Raw genomic sequence first — 22,889 nt, 5'->3', positions numbered from 1 at the left:
TTTATTTTTCTATTAATGGTTATAATATCGACTAATGGCTGCTGCCTTTATTTCATTTGAAGGTTGCAAATTTTGGATTTTTCTTCTGATTTAAACATTTTTTCTACAATAATTTGTTGAAAGTGTTTAGTGTTCCTTTGTCAACTAGGGCTGTTTACGGTTTGTGCAGGACAGTTAAGTTCTTGAATTTATTTGCTAATTTTTAGTGGAAGAAGTTATGTCCAGCTTTTGTTTTTAGTTTATTGTGTATGAGTGGGTACAAACTAGATTCTTCCCTACTTCTTCTTTAAACTTGAAACTCTTGGTTACCTCCAGGTTTTGATAGCCCTAGAGTGGTTTGAGATGGTGACCTTACCCTAGAAGTGAGTGTTTTTTTATTTATTTATGTTATTATTCAGTCTTAATGGCCCCAAAAAGGAACAAGGGTGGTTAAAGGACTAAAGAGAGCTAATTAAATTTAGGTATGTTTATCTCAAACAAGAATTCATCCCATGAAATAACCAGGAAGCATAAAAACTTTTTTTGTAAAACCTAATGGACTAAAATCACTTCTCTCTTAAAACTAACTGGGGCAGGGGGTGGAGCCTCCATCTGTGTGTTATTAATTCAGTCAAAAAGTTAGCATCTTTTTCCTTGTATCCATATATATGTTTGTTCTGTGTCTTTTTATTCTTTTTTTAATATGATTCCGTAGATGTGCAGTAAAAAACACCTGTGAAACATTACTGTCTCATATATGCCATTACAATAGAGTGATGGGGGCAGGGAACTACAAAATTGGAGGTTAGTATTGAGCTAATAGAGCAGTAATCAAATATTGTCTTAACAAATATATTTTAAGTGCTGCCTGTGATTTTCCTTTTGTGTATGTGTTTTAGAAAGTAAAATATATTTAGTGTTGTTTGTAGATACTTTGTAATAAATTTAAACTGTTCATGGTTTCAGTATCCTCCAAAGATGAATGTTACTTGGAAATTCTTGTTTGTTTCAGTGTTTTTACTGAACCATTCAATAGCACCAGAGCTTAGAAAGAATAAAATTGCCACTTGGTATATTGTAAGGCCACTTTTAGTTCCATCTTTGTGATATAGGTAAATAAATACTTCTGAGAAGGAAATGGCATTCCACTCCAGTGTTCTTGCTTGGAGAATTCCATGGACAGAGGAACCTGGCGGACTGCAGTCCACAGGGTCGCAAAGAGTCAGACACGACTGAAGGACCCACACTGTGTAGAAAGAAATGATGGTGAAAAAGGAGTCTTAAAGATACACATGTACCAGTTTCTAAGGAGTGAGATTTTTTGGATGATTGGTATTGATAGAAGGGATTAGCCTTTTTTCTTCCACTGTTTTCTCTCCCTATAAAAGTTTGGCTCCACTATCAAAGTGCCTTAGGGGATCCTTTTTGGGATAGTTCCTATCTGTTCAGAAAAGTAAAAAGTAATTATTTAGATTCCACCTTTGTGGCTTACAGTTCTTCATTTCATTTATTTTGTGGCAAAAACATTTAAAATATTGTGCTGTAGAATGGAATTGTCCCAGTCCCAGGAACCAAAAGGTTGATGCATATGGATGTTGATAATAGCCTACCATTTATTGAGTAGATTGCCAATGCATCATTCTTAACCCTCTTGTGAGTTAATCCCCACTATTCCTAAATGAATTTATCCTTATTGCCCCCATTTTATAGATTTAGAGACTGGAACACAAATTGATTAGCAGTTTTGCTCAAATTCCCATCATTAGTGAGGGCCTGAGCCAGCCAGGCAGTATGGCTCCAACAATCTGTCCTCCTAATAAACATTAAAATGAAATGCGCTACAGATTAGCTAAGCCTTTTAGTCTGCCTTTTTTCCCCCTGTGGAGTTCATGTAGAATAATGTCATGCATATAGTAAATTGGTAAGCTTTGTAGTTTTAATTTCCTTTTTTTATATAGTGAGATATTTTCTGTTGCCATGACAGATTTTTTGTTGCCAAATCCATCCAGTGTTTAACCTGGTTATTTCATGATTACAAAACCAAATATGAGTATTACTCATATACCTATTCTGTAATTAAATCCAGAACAGGAGCTGTGTGCCTCTGTATTTATATATATATGATCATTCATATACATATGATATATGTAAACCAATATATATATATGGTCATTCATATACATATGTATATTATAGTAAACTGAATTTATATTTTTATTTTTTCACAAAATATACATTGAAACTTACATACCAAAATCTTAAAACTTAGCAAAACCCTAATCTATAATATTCCATTATAAGACTAATTATAGCAAAGACAGTTATGGCCAGAAAATCACACCAAATAATTCATCTACTGCAGTCACATTGAAAGCTCCTAGAGACCAAAATAATTACTCACAAATATGAAAACATCCTAGAAATATTGCCTGGAAGTACTGAACCACACCCTTTTAAAGTATATCACTGAGTCTCAAAAAAAAAATAAAAGTTTTTAAAAACTACATAATTTAAAAGCCAGTATTTTATCATTTTCAACATAAACCAGAATTTTTTCATCCAAAGTTCGTGAAAATACCTGTCCAATAACTTTGATTTTCTCATTTTATTTCTGTTTTAACATCTAAGGGTTTAGAAACTGTAGTTGATTGAGCTTGCCTACTTTTCCATGTGTGCATTTTAGAAAATGCTGAGTTCTTTGGATTATTAAACTATCCTCTGTTTTTCTATGGCTGAATTTTAAAAATATTGTTTTGTTTTGTTTTCAGTTTTTAAAATCTCTCTTCTAAAAAGGAAGTTGCAAGAGCTGAAGTTGAACTGTTCATTTTTAAATTTGGATAAAATTTTCACTTGTGAATCACAAATTAACTTGAAGAAGTGACTTTTAAAGAGTTTATTTAATTCTTTTAGTATATTTTAAATAATATTTGAATTAATGTTTTAAATCTGGAAATTGTTTTTCTTTTTTTTTTTGGTCTTCTGAGCAAACGAAATGGTAATAGCATACTTTGAAGATACAATGGGCTGTAAACATTAGGAGAAAACATTAATGCATCAGTTTGCATTTACTTATGCACCAGCATTCTCAAATGGAATAAACTTGTAACTGTAGGACTAAAATGTTAATTCATAGGCTGCTTTTTAACTATCTTGGGTGCAAATTTTCATTCCCAAGTTTTTTGCCTAACTGATTTCGTTATGGTCATTGATTATATTGTTCTCAGCTGTAGCTTTAAGGAATTTCTTTTATTAATCCCGTGTTTACCTTCTCCTTTTCCATGATAGCCTGTCACATATTTGAAAACATTTTTCCTATTTATTCTGGCTTCATATTTTTAAAGCTAAACAGCCTGAGTTCAGTGGTAATCAACTTCCGCCTTTGGACGTAGAAAATAATTCTAAATTAAATCAGATGGTAAATTTAATCTTAAAAAAATTTTGCTTTTAAGAGTTGACAAGTATGTATATATGATACGACTAAAAGAAAAGCCTTCTAAAGTATATTACTGCTATCTCTGCAGTTATTAGAAGAAAAATTATGTATTTGCGACCAAGTATGAAATGAGCCTCTTATCTGAAGGAGGTAAATATTATGCAGAAGGTTTTGAGTCTCTAAAGATGCACCAAGAAAGCAATAGATACATATAGGAAATTTCATTTAGAATTTTTTGTGTGAATTCTTCCTAGTTTCATATATCTCTTTTAATTTGTCAATATTTCTTTTTCCTGTTAATCTTAATTTTTAAATGGTATTTTATCTCCAAGTCTTCCTTTCCTTTTTAGCCCCCTTGTGAATTTTTCTTACCCTTCTTAAGTAATTGCACTGAGCTTTTCACATTCCTAGAAGGATTCTGCCTCAACTCAGTGGCATCCTGCTTTATTCATTCATTGCGTTTTGTTTTTTTTTATTGTTTTAGCACTGTGCTGGGGACTATAGGGTCTCAGAAAAATTACACAATTTCTGTGCTTATAATCTGGCAGCAAGCATCTGAATATATATCTATTATGAGGCAAACTGAAATATGTAATCGTTATTATACTATTAGAGCATAATCAAATGGGCACTTTATCATCCAAAGGAGAAAGTTGAAGGGCATTGTAGGCCAAAAGCCATTTGATTGGGATAAAAAGACAGGATTTATTTATTTTTACTTACTTTTTTTTTTTTCCTGGCTGGGCTGAGTCTTCATTGCTGTGTGAGGGCTTTCTCCAGTTGGAGCGAGCGAGGGCTACTCTTCATCATAGTGTGCAACTTCTCCTTGTGGAGACTTCTCTTGTTGTGGAGCATGGCTCTAGAGTTCAGGCTCAGTAGTTGGGATTCACAGACTTAGTTGCTCTGCAGCATGTGGGATCTTCCCAGACCAAGGATTGAACCCGTGTCCCCTGCACTGGCAGGCAGATTCTTAACCACTGGACTACCAGGGAAGTCCAGAAGAAAGGATTTTGAAAACACTGCATGAGCAGATGTGATGAAGAATATATCTTGCATATTTAGGAAGTGACAAGTATTCAATTGTGAATGAGGCATGGGGTAATTAGGAAAATATGAAAGGCAGTGAGGAGAAAAAAAATTAAGTTTGGGATCTTAGAATGGATGCTATCCTAAGAAGTATGCTGGAGACTGTTAGTCTAAGTAAGATAAAACTGTGAATCTATACTAGGGATAGAAATGAGAGTGGAAAGAAAGAAACAGGAAAATTAAATGTAAAAGTAGTAAGACTTGGCATTTATGATATGATGACTCACGAGGAGTTAAACTCAAGAAGTTGACCTAGACAGTAGGAAATTCAGCCTAGAACTTAGGCAAGAATTCTTTGGGGTTGAGAATTTGAAAGGCCAGAGGATTGATACTTAAAACTTTGGTTTAAAGAGATCAGATCAGACAGAGGGCTTGAGGATGGGGAGAAATTGGATAAAGGTGGACAAAAAAGTACAAACTTCCAGTTACAGGGTAAATAAGTACTAGGGTTATAAAGTATTACATGATAAGTATAATTTACACTGCTCTATGTTATATATGAAAGAGTAAATCCTAAGAGTTCTCAGTACAGGAGAAAAATTTTTTTCCTGTTTCTTGTTGTTATCTATGAGATGATGGATGTTCACTATACTTAACTGTGGTGATCATCTCATGGTGTATGAGTCAAATCATTATGCTGTCTGTACACCTTAAATTTATACAGTGCTGTATGTCCATTATCAGTAAAACTGAAAGAAAAAAAAAAAACTTTGGTCTAAGATTCCCAAGTGTAAAAGAGCAGGAGGGCTAAAGTCTTGAAACTAAGCAGTGTACATTTATGTTGTGGGAAAAATAAAGAAGCAAGAGATCAAGAGATAAAATAAGATTAAAATTAGAAGTGCCTTTTCAGTTTAGTAGTGACCATAAAGTTTTTTCTTACTCATAAGAATCGGTATAAATCAAATTATAATGAATTAGGAATGTAAATATGATAAAATACTCCTCTTTGAAGTAATGTGCTCTTGGAAGGAAGGAGAAATGGGATGGTAATTGAAAAGCGAGGAAGTATGCATAATTATTTTGAGTGTAGGCTCAAAAGCCAGACATCCTCAATTGAAAATCTGGCTCAGCTTTGCTGTCTTAGCTTTCGCATTTGTCATGGATATGATAGTAATCCCCATGTTCTAAGGCTAGTGTTGTGGGGATTAAATGTGTTAATGCATACAGAGAACTTTTCATAATACCTGACATATAATGAGTGCTAATTTCATATTAGCTAGTATTTGTTTTGAAGGCTAGCTTAAATCCTAGAACTGATTGTAGTGGATTGGATTGAGAATAGTGAAAGTGTTGGGGCAAAATATATAGAAAATTTTTAGGGCCGTTGTGAGAACTAAAAGGAACTTTTGTCAAGCTCACATAGAAATTTAGGAGCAGATTTGGAGCCAGAACTGAAGTTGTCAGTTTTCTACAGTCTGTATTCTTTCTTCTCACCATTTATATCTTTACAAAGAAAGGGGAACATGAAAGAAGGGAGAACTTTTCAAGTTGGTTGAACATTTTGAGGGAATTCTCTTAGTCTTCCAAGATATTTGCTGAAGAATGCATAAGAATGAGGGTTGGGTACAGGAGTCTAGTGTGTTTTTAGGGAATTCTTGAAAACAGACTAGTAAATCAGCTGATGTTGAGTAACAAAATGTGGACTCAGTTGGTGGGGTGTGTGTGTGTATTTTCACTTTAATATTTTACAAACCCAGATGAAGGTATGTTCTTTAATTTATAAGCTTTAATTTATCCAAGCCTAGCATAGTAGAGCATTAACAGATAAGTAGCGAGTGAGCCAAAATGCTCCAGCTACATAGTAAAGTCTAATCAAGGGAAAATAGAAAGGGAAGTGGATTTATCATATAGTCTAAAAATGGCTTAAGTGGTTGGTATAGAAGCAGAATCAAGAAGATAGAAGAATGAAGTCAGGAAAGGGGATTTAAATGTTAGCAATGAATGGCGAAAGAAGAAAGTCAAAGATGTAGTAAAAGAAGTTGATAAAATAGATCAATATAGAAAAATCAAGGGAGAATTTGTTAAGGAATCGTGAGACCAGCATGTCGGACAGATTGCAGGATGAAAAGAGCTGAGCGAGGAGAAGGAAATAAGGTGTGAAAGTCTTTATGGCATGAGAGACAATGTCCCAGTGACTCTGACTGTTTTGATGAGAGATGTTTACATGGTATTAACCTCAATACCATGGCGATACCATCAATACCATGGTGATAATAGACCAGCAGGTGGAAAGTAACATTGGGTGGTGGGATAATAGGATGAATAATGCATCCTTTATTTCCCTTTGGGGAAGAGTTTAGGGAGATAAAAATGACTGAGAGGGTTACAAGAGAAGTTTTATTAGGATCAACCAAGCTTTTAGTTAAACATTTTCTCTAAGGAACACATTGAATAAAAATGAAATTGTTAATGACAGAAAAGAAAAATGGGTTCTAGAGGGTAAAATAGAAATTAAAGGGAAAGTTGGTGGGAGAGGAGTTATGGGTTGTTTCAGGAAAGAATAGCAGTTGTCATTCTTGTCAAAGGTAAAGTTTTTATTTTCAAATCAGGAAATATATTGTAAAAACTGCATTCCCCACCCAGGACCCTATACTACATGAATTAGGATAAACCTCAGACGTTCCACCACCAAATCCTCTGTTGAGTCATGTGAGAGTAACAATCAACAGATAGATGTCTTGAACAGGGAAAAGTATTAAGATCAAAAGATAATGGTACAGTTGACACTGAATGAAAGTTTTAGAATAGGAAATGAAAGGATAAAACAAATCATGCATCTTTAAAAAACAAAGATAAAACTGCCATAGTCAAGAGGAGCCTTAAGGAGACATGACTAAATTTAATAATAGGATCCTGAAATAAAAGACATGAATATATTCTGTGCTCAATCATGTCTGACTCTTTGCAACCCCATGGACTGTAGCCCACCAGGCCCCCTCTGTCCATGGTTTTTTCCAGGCAAGTATACTGGAGTGGGTTTGCCATTTCCTTCTCCAGGGGATCTTCCTAACCCAGAGATCAAACCCATGTCTCCTGCTTTGGCAGGCAGATTCTTTACCACCGCGCCACCTGGGAAGCCAGGAAAAGAGGACATTAGATGCAAATTAAGGAAGTCTGAATACTTTATGGACTTTAATAATAACATATTAATACTGATGAATTGTAGCAAGTATATCATACTACTGCAAGATGTTAATAATGGGGGGAAAGGGGTGCCCAGGTTATAGGAATTTTGGAGAATGTTTTTCTACAAATCTAAAACTGTTCTAAAATAAGCTTATTAAAAATTACAGATAAAATTGGCAAGTGGTTTAAGAGAAGTTATCAAAAACAGTTTAATTCTTCTGTTGTGATGGACAAGGAATGTCTGTGTGCCTCAGCAGAATGTGACCTGAGGGGACAGAGGGATAGATGTATAAATTAAAATCACTTCATCCGCCTGGACTTTGAGTCTCTATCAGATAGATACGTGGCAGTGTGACCATCAGTTTCAGTGGAGGATTGGCTAGTAATGTGTCAGAACCATTACAGGAAATTTATAAAATGACTGAGTCACTCAAAATGCTGGGTGGCCCAGCTAATGAAGATCATTTCACATAGAAAGGATCCTTGTGACACCTTCCTTTTCCTTAGCATCTGGCAGTATATGAAGCTCTTTGATGTTACTTGATTCTTATAACAGTAGCAGTCCTAGAAGTAAAACAGGTGTTTTTATCCCCCATCATCGGTATGCACAGTGTTTTTTTCAGCACATTTGCTACCTTAAAGATGTTAATCATTAAAATTATTTTTACAGCTAAAAGTAATCCATTAGCGCCAATGTGTATAACATGTTCTATGTGTTTTTTTACAAAAGGAAGATTATGAATGTATTGTTTTCTCTCACGGCTAGAAGTTAACATTACTATGAAAAATACAATACAGAATTCCTTTCCAGAGTTCTTACAGTATAAATAGTGCATCATGAAATACTTTATAGGTTTTTGTTTTTATGTAGTACAATTTGAGATTTACCTGGTTGACAGAATTTTTTAGAGAAGAACATACTGAAAGAAATTGTGGGATCTACAGAGGCTTTTAAAGGTCCAGTAAAAACTGCAAGACTATTCTAGTGACTTACAACTGCAAAAGATGACTGAAATAGTTTCTCTAAGTTACCAGCCTGGGAGAAGGAATAGTGAGGGAGAAGTACACACTAGTGGCACTGAGGACAGTGACTGCCCTGTATTTTGCACCATGCTCTGGACTGCCTAAAATGAAGGAAGATCATTTGGCAAGAGGATAGATCATCTGGCTTAGTAGCAAGTGATCCAACATGGTAAGAATAAATGGAGAAATATGGAAACTGTGAAGTAGCATTTGGGCAGTAGCAACAACATTGGAGATGTCACAGCTTACATTCCACTTCTTGCTAAGCTTTTCCATTGCTACTTTACTAGAGGGAGGTAAATTGTATCTGCTTTGAGTCACAAAATTTCATGAGAGAATTAATAGTCTCATTTTTACTAAAATGTAACGTTTATTAAAATCTGGCGTTCTGGCTTTTTATTTGTCAGGTTTTTCACACTTAAAAAGGGGCTTTAGCCTAGACTTTAATTCTTAATTACTATTTTAAATTAATTTTACTTATTATTTTAATTCTCTGATTATTTTTCCATGATAAGGCTTGATAATTTAATATTGTACTACCGAGGTATCTCCATTACAAATCCTAGACTTAAAGTTTCTTTGAACAAAATTTCCATCATCTTTGAATATTTTGGTGAAGTTTTATGATTGTTTAATTGTGTATTGGCATGGTAGAGATGTATTTTAGAAGAAACCATTTTCTGTAGAAAGGAAGTGTTTGTTTACCTAGACTGTTGTGTGTAGACTGATGTATCAAATGTATTGATATTTTATACGTGTTTCATGAATTAGTAGTTTTTCTTGAGTTAGCAACAAAGAAAAATGATAAATTACCTAGAACTATAAATTTGGGAACCTGCATGTCTCAGAATATGCAGGAACAAAATGACTGTGAGTATATACCTAGGAATTAGGAATGTATCTTTACATTGGCAGCATTTTAAGATATCCACTGTATATTAAATGGGAACAACCTATGAAGTATAGTGAGATCTATGGTATTTAACATGGAGAAGTTAGTAATACCATAGAATAAAATGGTAGATCCTAAAAGGTGCTAAAGATTACTTAGTATGTATAGTAATTATTAGACATGAGGAGTTTCTATGTTAAAATTAGATCCTTATTTCTGCAGTCACTTTAAAAATAAAATGAGTGGATGAAACAGTTGTGATGGATACATGGGGCTCATTATTCTAGTCTGTGTACTTGTGTATATGTTGGAAATTTTCCAAAACAAAGAGTAAAAAATCTAAAAAATAAAAGTGAAGAAATACTAAAAAGAGGGGACTCCCAAGATACTGTATTGGGGGAGAAAAACTGTAAACTCACCCAGAGCTTGAACATACATGAGAAACACCATTCCACTGATGAAAGGTGCTCAGTAAAGATTAAAGGAAATCAGAGGGAAAATGTTTACAAGTCGAAAACTAAAGAGGTTAAGAATTGTCAATCCTGAAGAAGCTTCAGCCTGCCAATAAAAGGTCATAGTAGTTTTTGTAAAGTAAAAATATAAACAAACTTGGCTAAAAGAGTAAGATCTAACACCAGAGTTAACAGTCCATCCTTATGACATGTACAAGAAAGCTGAAAAGAAGAAATAAAACATGAACTTATGGGACAACAGTACTAAGGGCCTGTTCTACCCAGGTATGTCATGAATTAATTTTGTATAGGTTAAATGTTTATCTCCTTTATCATGGGAAGAAAAAAAACAAACGTAATTTGTTTCTTTACTGAACTAATATTTATTAACAAATAAGCTAGTATGAATATAAGGGATGAAAGGAATAAAAGTTTATTGATTATTGATCAGTAGATTAAAGATGCTGAGGCAAAGGGAATTCTATGGAATAAATGAAGAATCCTGAAGATGACAGAGCAATAGTAAGACTGGAAAGTAGAACAGTAGAAATAAGAAGAAAATGTTCAAACTGGTAGGTAAAGGATAGGAAAATACTGGAAGAGAAAGCTGGTGTGCTATATTGACTTTTTCTTATTCTTTCTGTGGGGCAACTATTGTGTTTGAAAAGCATATTACACCTACTTGAATATGGAATTAAGGAAAACAAATTTTGGTAAGATTTTCTTTAGGTCAGTTGAATACATTATATAATGTATGTTCAGGGTGATTTGTTTCTAAGAATAAAGGATTGCTATATATGTTTTGTGAGCTATAATTGTCTGATTTCAAGTAAGTTTATGAAGAAGATAGCACTTGTTATTTTTTTTAGATTTGACTCCTATGTGAACCATGGAAGTGAATTTTACAAGTCTCTGACTTGGAAATACATTCTTTTTGCTTTGTTTGCGTTTCCATAGGAAATGGAATGTTATATATTTAATATTGTGACATAATACAGGTATGTACCTTGGTTCTAATACTTAATGATTGATTTCATTGAAACCAGTGAATTTTCTCTGCTACTTACAACAACAATTTTTCTTAATGTTATGAAAATTAACTTTCAGGAACCATTTGGAACGGTCAGCCCCAAGCCATCAGCCATCGTGCTTAAATTGGTTTTTGTAAACGACTTGTGTGTGTTTCGTAAAATATGCTTTATTTTAAAATTAGGGCTTCCTGTTGCAGCTGTTCCAGGAGCTCTGAGTCCTTTGGCTATTCCAAACGCTGCTGCAGCAGCTGCTGCAGCTGCTGCTGGCCGAGTGGGTATGCCTGGAGTCTCAGCTGGTGGCAATACAGTCCTGTTGGTTAGCAATTTAAATGAAGAGGTTAGTAAAATAATTTTCTAATGTCTGTTTTTTAACTCCATTTCATTTGTGAAAGTTTTTCATGTTTATTTCATTTTGCACTTGCCTTTCTTTTTATGTACATTCATTAGTCAAAGTATTTTCTGTGTGTTTCTACTTCCAAATAAAATCTATGTACTTGTTTAGGTAATACTTTATTTCTGTAGCTAGTCATATCTCTTTATATATATATATATATATTTTTAACCTAACTACCTATTTTTCCTAAGAAAAATATGGTGAAGTACTGTAGTTTGGCTTTTTATCTTTTTGTTGTTCTCAGAGGCAAATATCTAATTTGCAGATGTAACTGTAAAACAGTTTTGCTCTTTGCCTTTTCTAATTATTTGCTTGTTCATTTCATGCTTATGTGTCATTGCATTTTTTTAAATCTTATTTTATGTGAACTACTCTAATACATTTTTCTTTGAAGGTTCTTCCAAAGATCTTGACGAGGCACTCTTCCAGTCTTTCTTAGTAATTTTTTCTTTGCAGTTATTAGTCATTGTCTTCTAAAAATATTTTTCAACTTTACCTCTCCCCAAACCCCTCCCACCCTGTTATATAAAATTTATTGCTGAGTTATTTTCTTTAGTTGTACATTTTATGTCTGGTATATTTTATTTTGATTGCTATGGAAGCTGGTATGAAATGTGGGAAGCTCTATGTATCAGTTTATGATGTCTAATTTGAATATTTGTTTCATTTTTAATCGGCCTCTGTTAATACGAACATTAAGCTATTTTATCATTTAATACTATAGTCATTCACAGTTGTGCATGCTAAAATGTTTGAATCAGAGTGCCTTTGTTTTTCTTTTTAAGAATTTTGCCTGCATTTCATAACCAGCCATGCTTATGCAGTTAAAAGTTCAAAGTTTAAAATTCCTATGCATGCTTTCCTTCCCTATGTTGAGATGAAATGCTGTAATTTACTCTTTGATATAGATGTACTTTACCCATATTTGTCTTGGATGACTACATTTTACTCAGTTTTTCTTGTACAGTACATAAACCAACCATTTTCTGACCAAATCCTGCATTTCCTATGTACTGACCTATATTTTATTTTTTTTTTGTTCCCCGATTCCTTATTTTTTTCTTCTGCATTGCTGTTTCCCTTCCCCATTTCATCCTTTTCCCTGTGTGTTCACCTTCCCTTTCCTTGTCTTTTCCCAAATGCCCATTCCCTTCCCTGTCTTATCCTTTATTTTCCTTGTCCTTGTCTTCATTCCCTGTCTCCATTCCCTATGTTCATGCTTCTGTGCTTGAACAAATGTTCCTCGGACCAACTTGCCCCAATTAACCGCCTTGAACCATGATCCATGACCACCTCACCATTCTGCGGGAACCACCCTTCGTTATGGATGATCTGTTCATCTCCGCTCTTCCTCGACTCTTCTCTCTTCTTGTCTTACGCTGCTTGCTCTTCTCTCCTTCTAAAGATGGTTACGCCCCAAAGTCTGTTTACCCTCTTCGGTATGTTATTGTTAGCACTATACTTTTATTATTGATTTGATTTTTGTTTCACCTTAATTCTTATTTGTAGCTAGCACTTTGGCTTAAAGTTGAATAGTAAATCTTTTGCTATTTTTCTTTGCTATTTAAAACTTTCCATAGACACAAAATTTGTTTTAATGCATGCTGATTTATTTTGCATGGTCTTTAATTTAATATCATTCACATAGCTTTGAGGGTTTATCAGAAATTATTCTTTTCAAAATTCACTGTTCAAAATCTTGATCTTCTTTATTCATTTGTGAGAATGATGAGTTTGAATGAGTGATCATGTTGATGTCTGAATGTTTCATTAATATGTCAGAAAGATAATCTTTAGCTGACTTGCACGTAAAAATTAATTCCATTTTTGGATTACCTCTCTGTGACTCCAAAAAAGGTGTTTATGGAGATGTGCAGCGTGTGAAGATTTTGTACAATAAGAAAGACAGTGCTCTAATACAGATGGCTGATGGAAACCAGTCACAACTGGGTAAGATTAAACTATGTGTCATCTATATGGCTTCAATCTGATTTCAAATGTATAATGTAAACCTGTGAATAAAAACAAACTTCTTTATATCAGTAAGAAGCCGTTTATTAATAGCCAGGGTTCACAGTGTCATGTTAATTTTCACATTTTAATGTGAATAGTTGTACGTGATGAACATATTTGTATTTTTGTGCTATTCTCTTACCATTTCTTGCTTGGAGTTTAATGGAAAAAGGTTTTGCCTTCAAGATTGAAATAACAGTTTCACCTAAGAATTATGATACACGTATTAAAAGATTCTAAGCATTTTTCATTTCTGGTTACTCCCTATAATTGAAGTTAACTGTTTATATAGTCCATAGAATCCAGATTAACGCCATGTTAATTTTAATTCTTCTAAGGTCATTTGAAAGTATTTGACTGAACTTAGTAGAGTTACATGAAGTGTATTTTAGAGATACCAGGTTATTATAAAATGAAAAACTTAAACCAAGTGCCCCACTTTAATCCTTTTTGGAACCTTAAAATGTACTTCAACAAGTTGCACTTAGATTATTAGATAAATAATTGATCACTTAATTAGCATCTCATTCAACTTTATACACAAAGCCAAATCACATAAATCCAGAAGGTAGTTGCATATTCACAGTGTGATTGACTGTAAATGTCAGTATGATCTTAGCTTATAAGTCTGTTTATTAAGATTCAGGGATGATGGTACTTCAGACCATGTGTATTCACATTATTAATTTTGAAATTTACCATTTTTGGTGTAAAAACTGGTATATTTTTGCTATTATATCCAGTGAGACTCACAGACTAACAACATGATAAACCAGACCTTTTAGTCTTTGGCTTCAGGTAGAAGTTTGAAATTCAGTTTCTTACCCACTGTTAGGGTAGCCCAGGCAATGTATTACCAGCAACCCACACCAGGACTCTTGCGTGGGAAATTACGTGGACGGAAGAACCTGGTAGGCTATAGTCCATGGTGTCAATAAGAGTCAGACACAACTGAGCGACTTCATTTTCACTTTTCACTTTCATGCATTGGAGAAGGAAATGGCAACCCACTCCAGTATTCTTGCCTAGAGAATCCCAGGGACGGAGGAGCCTGGTGGGTTGCCGTCTGTGGGGTCGCACAGACTCGAACACGACTGAAGTGACAGCAGCAGCAGCAGGCAGTGTGTAAAATTTTACATATCTGGCTTTCAATTTAAAAAAATGGAGATGTCTATCTTTAGTGGAAATTATATAAAAGTGCTGATTGTGTCGTCGTGTGTCTGTGTGTGTTAGTCATTCAGTCCTATATAACTCTTTGTGACTCCATGGACTATAGCGTGCCAGTCTCCTCTGTCCATGAAATGTTCTTGCATGAAATGCAAGAATACTAGAGTGGGTTGCCACTCCCTTCTCCAGGGATATTCCTGACCCGGGGATCAAAGCCAGGTCTCCTCCTGCATTGCAGGCAGGTTTTTTAGCACCTGAGCCACCAGGGAAGCTGCTTGATTATGTCATAGATGCCCATTATTCTTTTCTTCTTTTTCTGCTTATGTACACTTCTGTACTCTGGTTAGGGATAGTCATTGCCATTATCTTTATGTACTTTATAAGAAGTCTTTTACAGTGTTTCATAGTTGACAAAGCATTCTCAAATTTTTATTTCTTTTTTCTCACTGTGTGAGCTGTGGGTAATTTGTTGTTCAGTTGCTAAGTTGTGTTCGATTCTCTGCACGCCAGGCTCCTCTGTCTTCCGCTGTCTACCGAAATTTGCTCAAATTCACATCCTTTAAATCAGTGATGCTATCTAACGGTCTCATTCTCTGCCACCCCCTTCTCCTTTTGCTTTCAGTCTTTCCACATTACCCTTATAAATAAGGGATACACAGTCATTATGGTTGAAAGTACCTGTTCATCAAATTCTTCCGGATACTTTTTGGTTTTTTATATAAGGACTGTTTAAATAAGTGATGCTTTAATTTTTACTATACTTGTATTAGTCTGCTTGGGCTGCCATAACAAAATACAACAAACTGAGTGACTGAAAAAACAGAAATTTGTTTTCTTAAGTTCTGGAGACCAGTTAGGTGACAACAGATTTGGTTTCTGGAGAGGACTTTCCTTCCTGGCTTGCAGACTGGCTTCCTTCTCCATGTGTCCTCACATGGCCTTTCCTGGGAGCCTTCCTCAGCCTCTGAGGTGCTGATATCCTTTCCTGTACTTACAAGGACATCAGTCTTACTGGATTAGGGCCTCACCCTTATGACCTCTTTTAACCTGAATTCTGTCTGTAAAGGCCCTGCCTCCAGATAGTCACATTGAGGAGTTAAAGCTTCAGTATATGAAGTTTGGGATAATACAATTCACTGCCTAACAGTATTTACTTACATTTTAAAATCTTTTATGGCTAATTTTTATAAATTATAAAAGATAAAATTTTTATCTTTTCACTAAAGCTTTGCTTACTAATAGCATGACATAGTTTTTGGACTATGTGTAGTGGCAAATTTCTCATTGCTGCTAGGTTAGATTTTGCTTTCTTGAAGTATATGTCCATAAAAATACGGACTCACACCATTAAATCCTTTAAAACACAAATCCTATGCAAAACTAGGATGTGCTATGGAAAAAAATAAGTGAAACTTTTTTTTAATATAATATACTTTGTTTATGGACTCTTCTTTTTGGTTTTCATGGGACTCTTACTTGGGAAATACTCAGTTGTTTTATAATATAAGCAAATATTTTATGCTCAGAAAGTAGTATGGGAGAAATAAATGGCAAGGTATAGTCAGTAGTAGTCAAGTGTGAATGGAATTATTGCAAATCTTAAAGGCCCTGTTAAATCATTTTAGACCAGAGTTTTAAAATTTGCAAACATTAAAGATGTTTCCATTTCTACTATAGCCTATTTAACTAATATACTAGAATTTTCTTAAATTAGGTAGTTTAGGAATAATAGAATTTGTAAATTATGTTTGAAATAGTATACTGATCTTCAGTGATTAAATGAATTCTAAGTACCAAAGAGTAGTTCTTTGTTAAAATAATTATTTCTCCAATTCATATTTTCAAGAACTACTTACAAAAGAGCCTCAACTGTTTTTAGATCATGTGTAGCTGCCATCTCAAAAGTATACTAAGTTTTTCATAATAGATCTTTACCTACTCTCTAGCAAAATGTGCTGTAGCGGGAGTATTTATAACATACAGCAGTGTTAAATATATTTGTCATGTTGTACGTTACATCCTTAGTACCTCTTTGTCTTATAACTGGGAGAGTAAGTTTGTTTTTACAAATTAGGGGAGCTATAAATGAAAAAGATTTTTCAGAATGGTACCTTATACTTTTATAGCATTTTCCTTTTCAGACCTGTTTTATATTTAACTGGTTTATTCTATACAAGTAAGTATGACAAGATGCATGGATTTAACAAGTTCTGGGTATCTCCTGTGTCAGACTGTGTACTGTAGTGTACTAATCAAATTAAAAACATTTAGGAGTAGGGATTTTGTTCTCAATTCCCTGCTCTTCCATATTGCCTTTACCTCTCTGTTGTTAATACTCTAATACTTTGATTTGAGTAGTCAAATAGACATTCAGTTTAGCTAAACTATATGACTTATGACATGGTTTTCTTCAGTTGTGACTACTTGAATAAAACATAAAACATATAACTGTTCTCTAATCTCAGACCAGTTCATTTAGTTCAAAAGTAACCCAGCTGCTGCCTCAAGAAGTAGGCATGTGATGTTCTGTGTTTAGGCACTGTGCTGTGTGCTGGGGTAGAGACACTGGTTCCTGCTTTCCTGTATCTTACAGTCTGAACGAGAATAATAATGAAAATGTGTTGAATTTATAAAAAGAAATAGGGACTGTATGGGGACTATCTAGTAAGGTTCTGAACCTTTTCTGAAGAGTGAAGAAAGAGTCCTCTTTAGGAAGTAACACTGACGAATAGCTTAGGAAAGATAGTGAAGGAGATAGGAAATTGTTATAAATAGAAAAGCATGCATCAGGCTAAAGATAAAACACTAGTATTTGTTTAAAAAAAAAAATGTTTTGTACACCTGAAAACTTAAGTACAAGGAGGATAGTACTAAGATACTTGTAAGTTCCATGAGGGTCAGGATGGTTCTTATCTTAACATTTGATTCTCAACACTAAGAAAGTTACTAGTATTATAAAATATCAATAAAATATTTATTCCAGGAGGCTTGAGAAAGATGTTAGGGTCAGACTGAGAAATGTAGAAGATATGTTGAAGAATAAGTTGAGTCTTCATCCCTAAGGATTTTAAGCAGGTAGTGATACAGATTTGTAAGAATGGGGAAACACAGAGAAAAATCCAACAAGACAAATTGGGAGACTGATTTGAGTTATACAGATAAAAAGTAATGGCAGTGGAAAGTGTAGAAATAGATGAATTTGAGGGATAATTAGGAGGAAGGGTTTCATAGGACTTGGCAGTTAGGATATTGAGCAGAAGGGAGAAAAAGTTAAAGTTTCTGGGGCATTATCAGCAGGCCTGTCAAGGAAGATACTCATTCTGGATTTTCATTCTATGAAAGAAGCTGGCTTCTTTGCCTCAGTGCCTTGTTGAGTGCAAATGAATTTGTTTTGTCACCAGTGGCTATTGTAAATTCATGATTTATTTTAAAACCATAGCAAAATTAGGTATTTCAACTATTCTGAGAATTATTGTAATATTTTTGCTTTGAATGGTGATATTGTTTATTAATAGGCATTCTTCCTCTTTATAGCCATGAATCATCTTAATGGACAGAAGATGTATGGAAAAATTATTCGTGTTACTCTGTCTAAACATCAGACTGTACAACTACCTCGAGAGGGACTTGATGATCAAGGGCTAACAAAAGATTTTGGTAATTCCCCATTGCATCGTTTTAAGAAACCTGGATCCAAAAATTTTCAGAATATTTTCCCTCCTTCTGCAACCCTTCACCTATCCAATATCCCGTAAGTATTAAAGACAGAGTAGTTTATTAAGGATATACATTTTAGGAATAAAATATAAAATTTTTTAATAATGTTTTTACTCTTTTTTTCCATCTAATTTTCCCAGTCCTTCAGTAGCAGAAGAAGATCTCCGAACACTGTTTGCTAACACTGGGGGCACTGTGAAAGCATTTAAGTTTTTTCAGTAAGCAAGCTTTCTTGTCTTTAAATTAGTGACTTGATAGAAGTAAAAGTTTTCTTCGAGTAGTTGTTTTCATTTCTAGATATCTTTTGATCCTGGAATGAGCAAAAGTATTTAAGCCATTCTGATTTTTATGAAGTATCTAATTTTATAATTTTGTTTCAGAAGAGATCACAAAATGGCTCTTCTTCAGATGGCAACAGTGGAAGAAGCTATTCAGGCCTTGATTGATCTTCATAATTATAACCTTGGTGAAAACCATCATCTGAGAGTGTCTTTCTCCAAGTCAACAATTTAAAAAGGGGGGGAGATGAAGATTGAGGGTGAATCACATTGTTTGGTGTCATCACCTATTGACTGTTCAGAAAAGTGGGGACCAGAGTTTGATTTTTTGTTGTTTTTTTTTTCCATGCTGTTATCATTCCTTGGTTATAAAATGAAATGGCGTATGTAAAGGCAGAGTTATTAACTGCTCTCTTTCATCTGTTCTGTAGGGAAGCCATTTTTGTCTGTTTGAAATTTTAGTTTAATTTTACTTTCCTTTTTCAACTTAGTTGACATACGTGCCTTAAAAAGGAAACTAGTGTTGCTATTGTGCATTTACTAGAAAAAAGGAATTGGTTGTCTAGGGCACATCGTTAAATGGGAATTAACAATATGTTTAGGCAGGGGTGTGTAAAAAGGTTAAGTTTTTTTTTCCTCCTGCTTGGAACTTACTTTGAATTATTGGCTTGTCATATTTCTTTATTTAATCAGATAAGATACATGATACTGAAAGAATAAAGCAGCTTTTTTTTTCAGTTTTTACTACCTTAGGCTTTATTGCTTTAAAAAAACATTGGCCTTTTATATCTCACAGTTCTGGTCTAGATTCAGTTATGAATGTAGGCATTAGTTAAAATTAACAAGATGCAGAGTATTACTTTCTTAAGACAACAAAGTGATTTCTGTAAGTTTGAGCCCTATGTGGAAAAGCATTGTGGAATCTTAACCTTTTTGTACACACTCTTGTGGGACGTATCATATAAATGTCAGCACTAAGTAATGTCTTGTTTGTGGCTGAATATTTTTCGTAGATGTTTTTGAAGTTGACATGACTTATGTGCATTTAAATATATATTGCCATCCTTAGTTTGTAATTAAGATTTGGAATATGGTTGTGGATTTCTGAGCATGTGCAGACCGGTCTAGCTAGTTCAGGAACTGGTGCATGTATTTTTCAAAGATAAAAGAAAGTGTACTGCGAAAATTTGCAGGAAGATTAATTTTGTGGCAGTTTTCTAAAACTGACAACCAGGTGGGACCAAAGTTTATGTGCCTTTAGTCTTAATTTACCTTGCATTGTAATATTCAGTTTTAATAAATCTTCAAAATATTTTGTATTTAGGAATAGATCTGACTTTAATAAAAACATGGCTCAGAATCTACAGGTCAAATTAATTTGAACAGTTCTTGTCAATCTGAATTGTTGATTCTGTTTAAATGACCAATACTTTTTTGAAATTGATGTACTTAGTTTCAAGATTCATAGATTCTGTTATCTATGTAGACAGAATGGTCATGTATATTTTCTATTAGTTGAGTTTTTACATCTTTAGAAATGTAAAATTCAGTATAGTTTGAAAGCGGCACAATTAAAAATTAATTTTCTAACAAAGTTGGGAGGTTTGATGGTTGTTTAATTTCCTTTTGTGTGTACTCTGCTTACCTCTGTAGCATGCTCAATAAACACTTCTGTAGCTCTGTACTCACCTCTTCTGTCTTTCTCTGCTGCCTTTTCTCTCTCTTTGTTTTCACTCCACTGTGCTTCTGAATTCATGTTTATTCTCTGCCAGGGTGGGAAAGGAGTAATAGTAATACAATTCTATGACTTTATACCGTAAATAAATCTAGATGCTGTGAAAATATACCAGCTGTTTTTTTTTTTTTTTAATTTGAAAGATGGTAACTGCTTTTCAGGAGGACACATATTAAACATTTCCCACCCTGTTATAATCTACTGCTTTAAAGACATAACTTTTATTGTATCTTGTTAATTCTTTCTATCTCTTTTGTTGTTGTTGTTTTTTTTCCAGTAGACTTCTGCACTAATAGATCTTTTGGATTTGCCATGCTCTCTTGCTGCAGTTTCATCTTTCATCTTTTGTGTCTGCTAAAGATTTCCTACTTTGTGAGTTTTAACACAGGATACTTGATGTTACTGAGAAGAAACAGAATCACACCATCTGCTCATGCTTTGGGTGGGAGGGAAGATGCACATTAGGGTATTTAAAAACTTAAGGGTAATTTGTGATATTACCGTTTTCACTTTTTAAATGGTTTCAGTTAGGGTACTATTTTGTATTAAAATATTTTGGGGGGGGTTCACTTTTGTCAGTAGTTAGGCATATTGGTGTCAGATAACTTTGCAGTTACTCATGTTCCTTAAGTTTGTTCTGTTATAACTGACAAATATGCAAAACTCACACATTAGGGAAATTAAAAACAAACAAAGGAGTATGCAGCACCTTTCAGTGTGCTATATTAATGCAATAATTAGTCATCTCCAAAAAAGAGAGTCTAGTAAATAAAAATAATTGTGTACATTTGAGTTAACATGAGGGTGATTTGAAAGCTAAGTAATCAAATTTTTTTTCAAGTTATCATTGTAGTACAGAAGAACTCTAGCAACAGTAGATGTGCCTAATATCTATTTAAAAAAAAAAAAAAGCCTGTACCATGAATGACTAGTAATTGAGCAGTTTCTTCAAGTGAAGTTTTTCTCAGAATGATTGGGGCAGTAGTTGAAGTATCTGAAGTGAAGTGAAAGTCGATCTGTTGTGTCCAGCTCTTTGTGACCTCCTGGACTGTACTTCTCCAGGCTCCTCTATCCATGGAATTCTCCAGGCAAAAATACTGGAGTGGGCTGCCATTTCCATCTCTAGGGAATCTTCCCAACCCAGGGATCAAACCCCGGTCTCCTGCATTGCAGACAGACTCTTTACCATCTGAGCCACCAGGGACTCAAGTAGGTGCTACCCCTTTTCAGATAGTCCCTTACGGCGGCAGGGATTGGCTTGTAAGAAGAAAACAGAGGTCCTGAAATGTGTGTGGGAAATGAGGTTGCTTCCTTACTGAGCTGGGAAGAGTTCCCATTGTCTCTGAGAGGGGAGTGACCAGAAGCCCAAGTTTTTCCTGCCTAGGAGTAACAGATTCTTCAGCTTTCTACAGTGCACTCCAGTGCAACCTTCCTTCCAAAGTTCAAGCCCATGAAGTGGGAGTTTTGACATTCTAGAATATTTTCATATATTAACTCAGTCCTTAGCATATAGTAAATTAAGTGTTAATGTGAAAACAGCTTTGTCCTTGTCATTATTACCACTTAGATGCCTCTGTCTTATCTCTTAGATATCTCTAAGATAAGAGGAGTGAACTAGCTAACAGTGACCTGTTCTTAAGATACACTGCTTGTTCCTAGAGGCCTTTCCTTGAATATTAAGCAACTAAGAACACCCTAGCTTAACAAGGGATAATAAGGAATCACTATATTTAGTTAACATTAGAGATATTAATACTTTAGAGGCATTTTAACTTCAAAATATAATTTATATTAACCTTATGAATTTTATTAATTATGTGGTGGTTAATTTGTTCATTAGTTCTATTCTGGGTCACCATACAGTTTGAAGGAAAAGGACAAGTTACTTTTCTAAGTCTTAGTATCCCTTATGTATGTATACAAAATGTAGGCAATAAATTCTGCTTTTCCCACCTCACAGGGTACTGTGAAGCTCAAATAGTATGAATGAAGAAATACTATGCACTTGATAAATTTGTAGGAGGAAAAGTTGCAATGCCAGTTTCATGTCTGCCAGATCGAGTTACCAGCAATAAATAATACCCTGATGTCTTTCTTTTTGCTACAGAGGAATATTTTCATGTTTTTAAAAAGTGTTGCATCTGGTAAAGCAAAAAGATGTAGAAAGCAAGTCTATAATGCATCCCAAAGCCAAATGAAAGGAGACTGGATTTAGCCTTATATTTCCTGTTTGAATTATTTGGTAGCCCAGTAATAAAACCATAGATACGTAATTGGGAACTTCATTAAAAATTAGATCTTCTATGTACACACCTTTAAAGGTGCTGCGCAACTTGGAGATAACCCTAACCCTTGACGTCCTGGAGCACTGTGAGAGGGAAGGTGGTCTCATGAGCAGCTCGGACGTCAGGATGGCCTCACTGCCTTAGTATTTTTAAATAGCGTAAATCTGAAAACATGTTTTTCATTCAGGAGAAAAGGATATGGAACTGTTCAGGGAGATTGAACATACATGGGTTTCTATTTTGGCTAAATATCTGTTTCAAGACATATTCAGGAGAAA

At 34.4% G+C, this 22,889-nt stretch overlaps 1 protein-coding gene across 4 annotated transcripts in view; it reads left to right on the top strand.

Moving 5' to 3' along the window:
* Window positions 1-21,339, top strand: part of PTBP2 (polypyrimidine tract binding protein 2) — an 84,292-nt gene extending 62,953 nt beyond the window's left edge. Inside the window, exons 9-14 of one of the 4 annotated variants that reach the window (XM_061121318.1) lie at window positions 11,220-11,359; window positions 12,822-12,855; window positions 13,274-13,366; window positions 18,131-18,347; window positions 18,454-18,531; window positions 18,697-21,339. In XM_061121318.1, coding sequence (XP_060977301.1) covers window positions 11,220-11,359; window positions 12,822-12,855; window positions 13,274-13,366; window positions 18,131-18,347; window positions 18,454-18,531; window positions 18,697-18,826 — 692 coding nt within the window. In that variant the 3' untranslated portion in view covers window positions 18,827-21,339. Of the gene's footprint in view, window positions 1-11,204; window positions 11,360-12,821; window positions 12,856-13,273; window positions 13,367-18,130; window positions 18,348-18,453; window positions 18,532-18,693 lie in introns of all 4 variants that reach the window. The other 3 variants (XM_061121317.1, XM_061121316.1, XM_061121315.1) reach the window with 3 other exon arrangements.
* Window positions 21,340-22,889: the final 1,550 nt, after the last annotated feature.

Source organism: Dama dama, chromosome 20 (assembly GCF_033118175.1).
Source record: "Dama dama isolate Ldn47 chromosome 20, ASM3311817v1, whole genome shotgun sequence".
Lineage (NCBI taxonomy): Eukaryota > Metazoa > Chordata > Mammalia > Artiodactyla > Cervidae > Dama > Dama dama.
The sequence above is the reverse complement of the archived record's forward strand: the minus strand, read 5'-3'. Positions and strand labels throughout refer to the sequence as shown.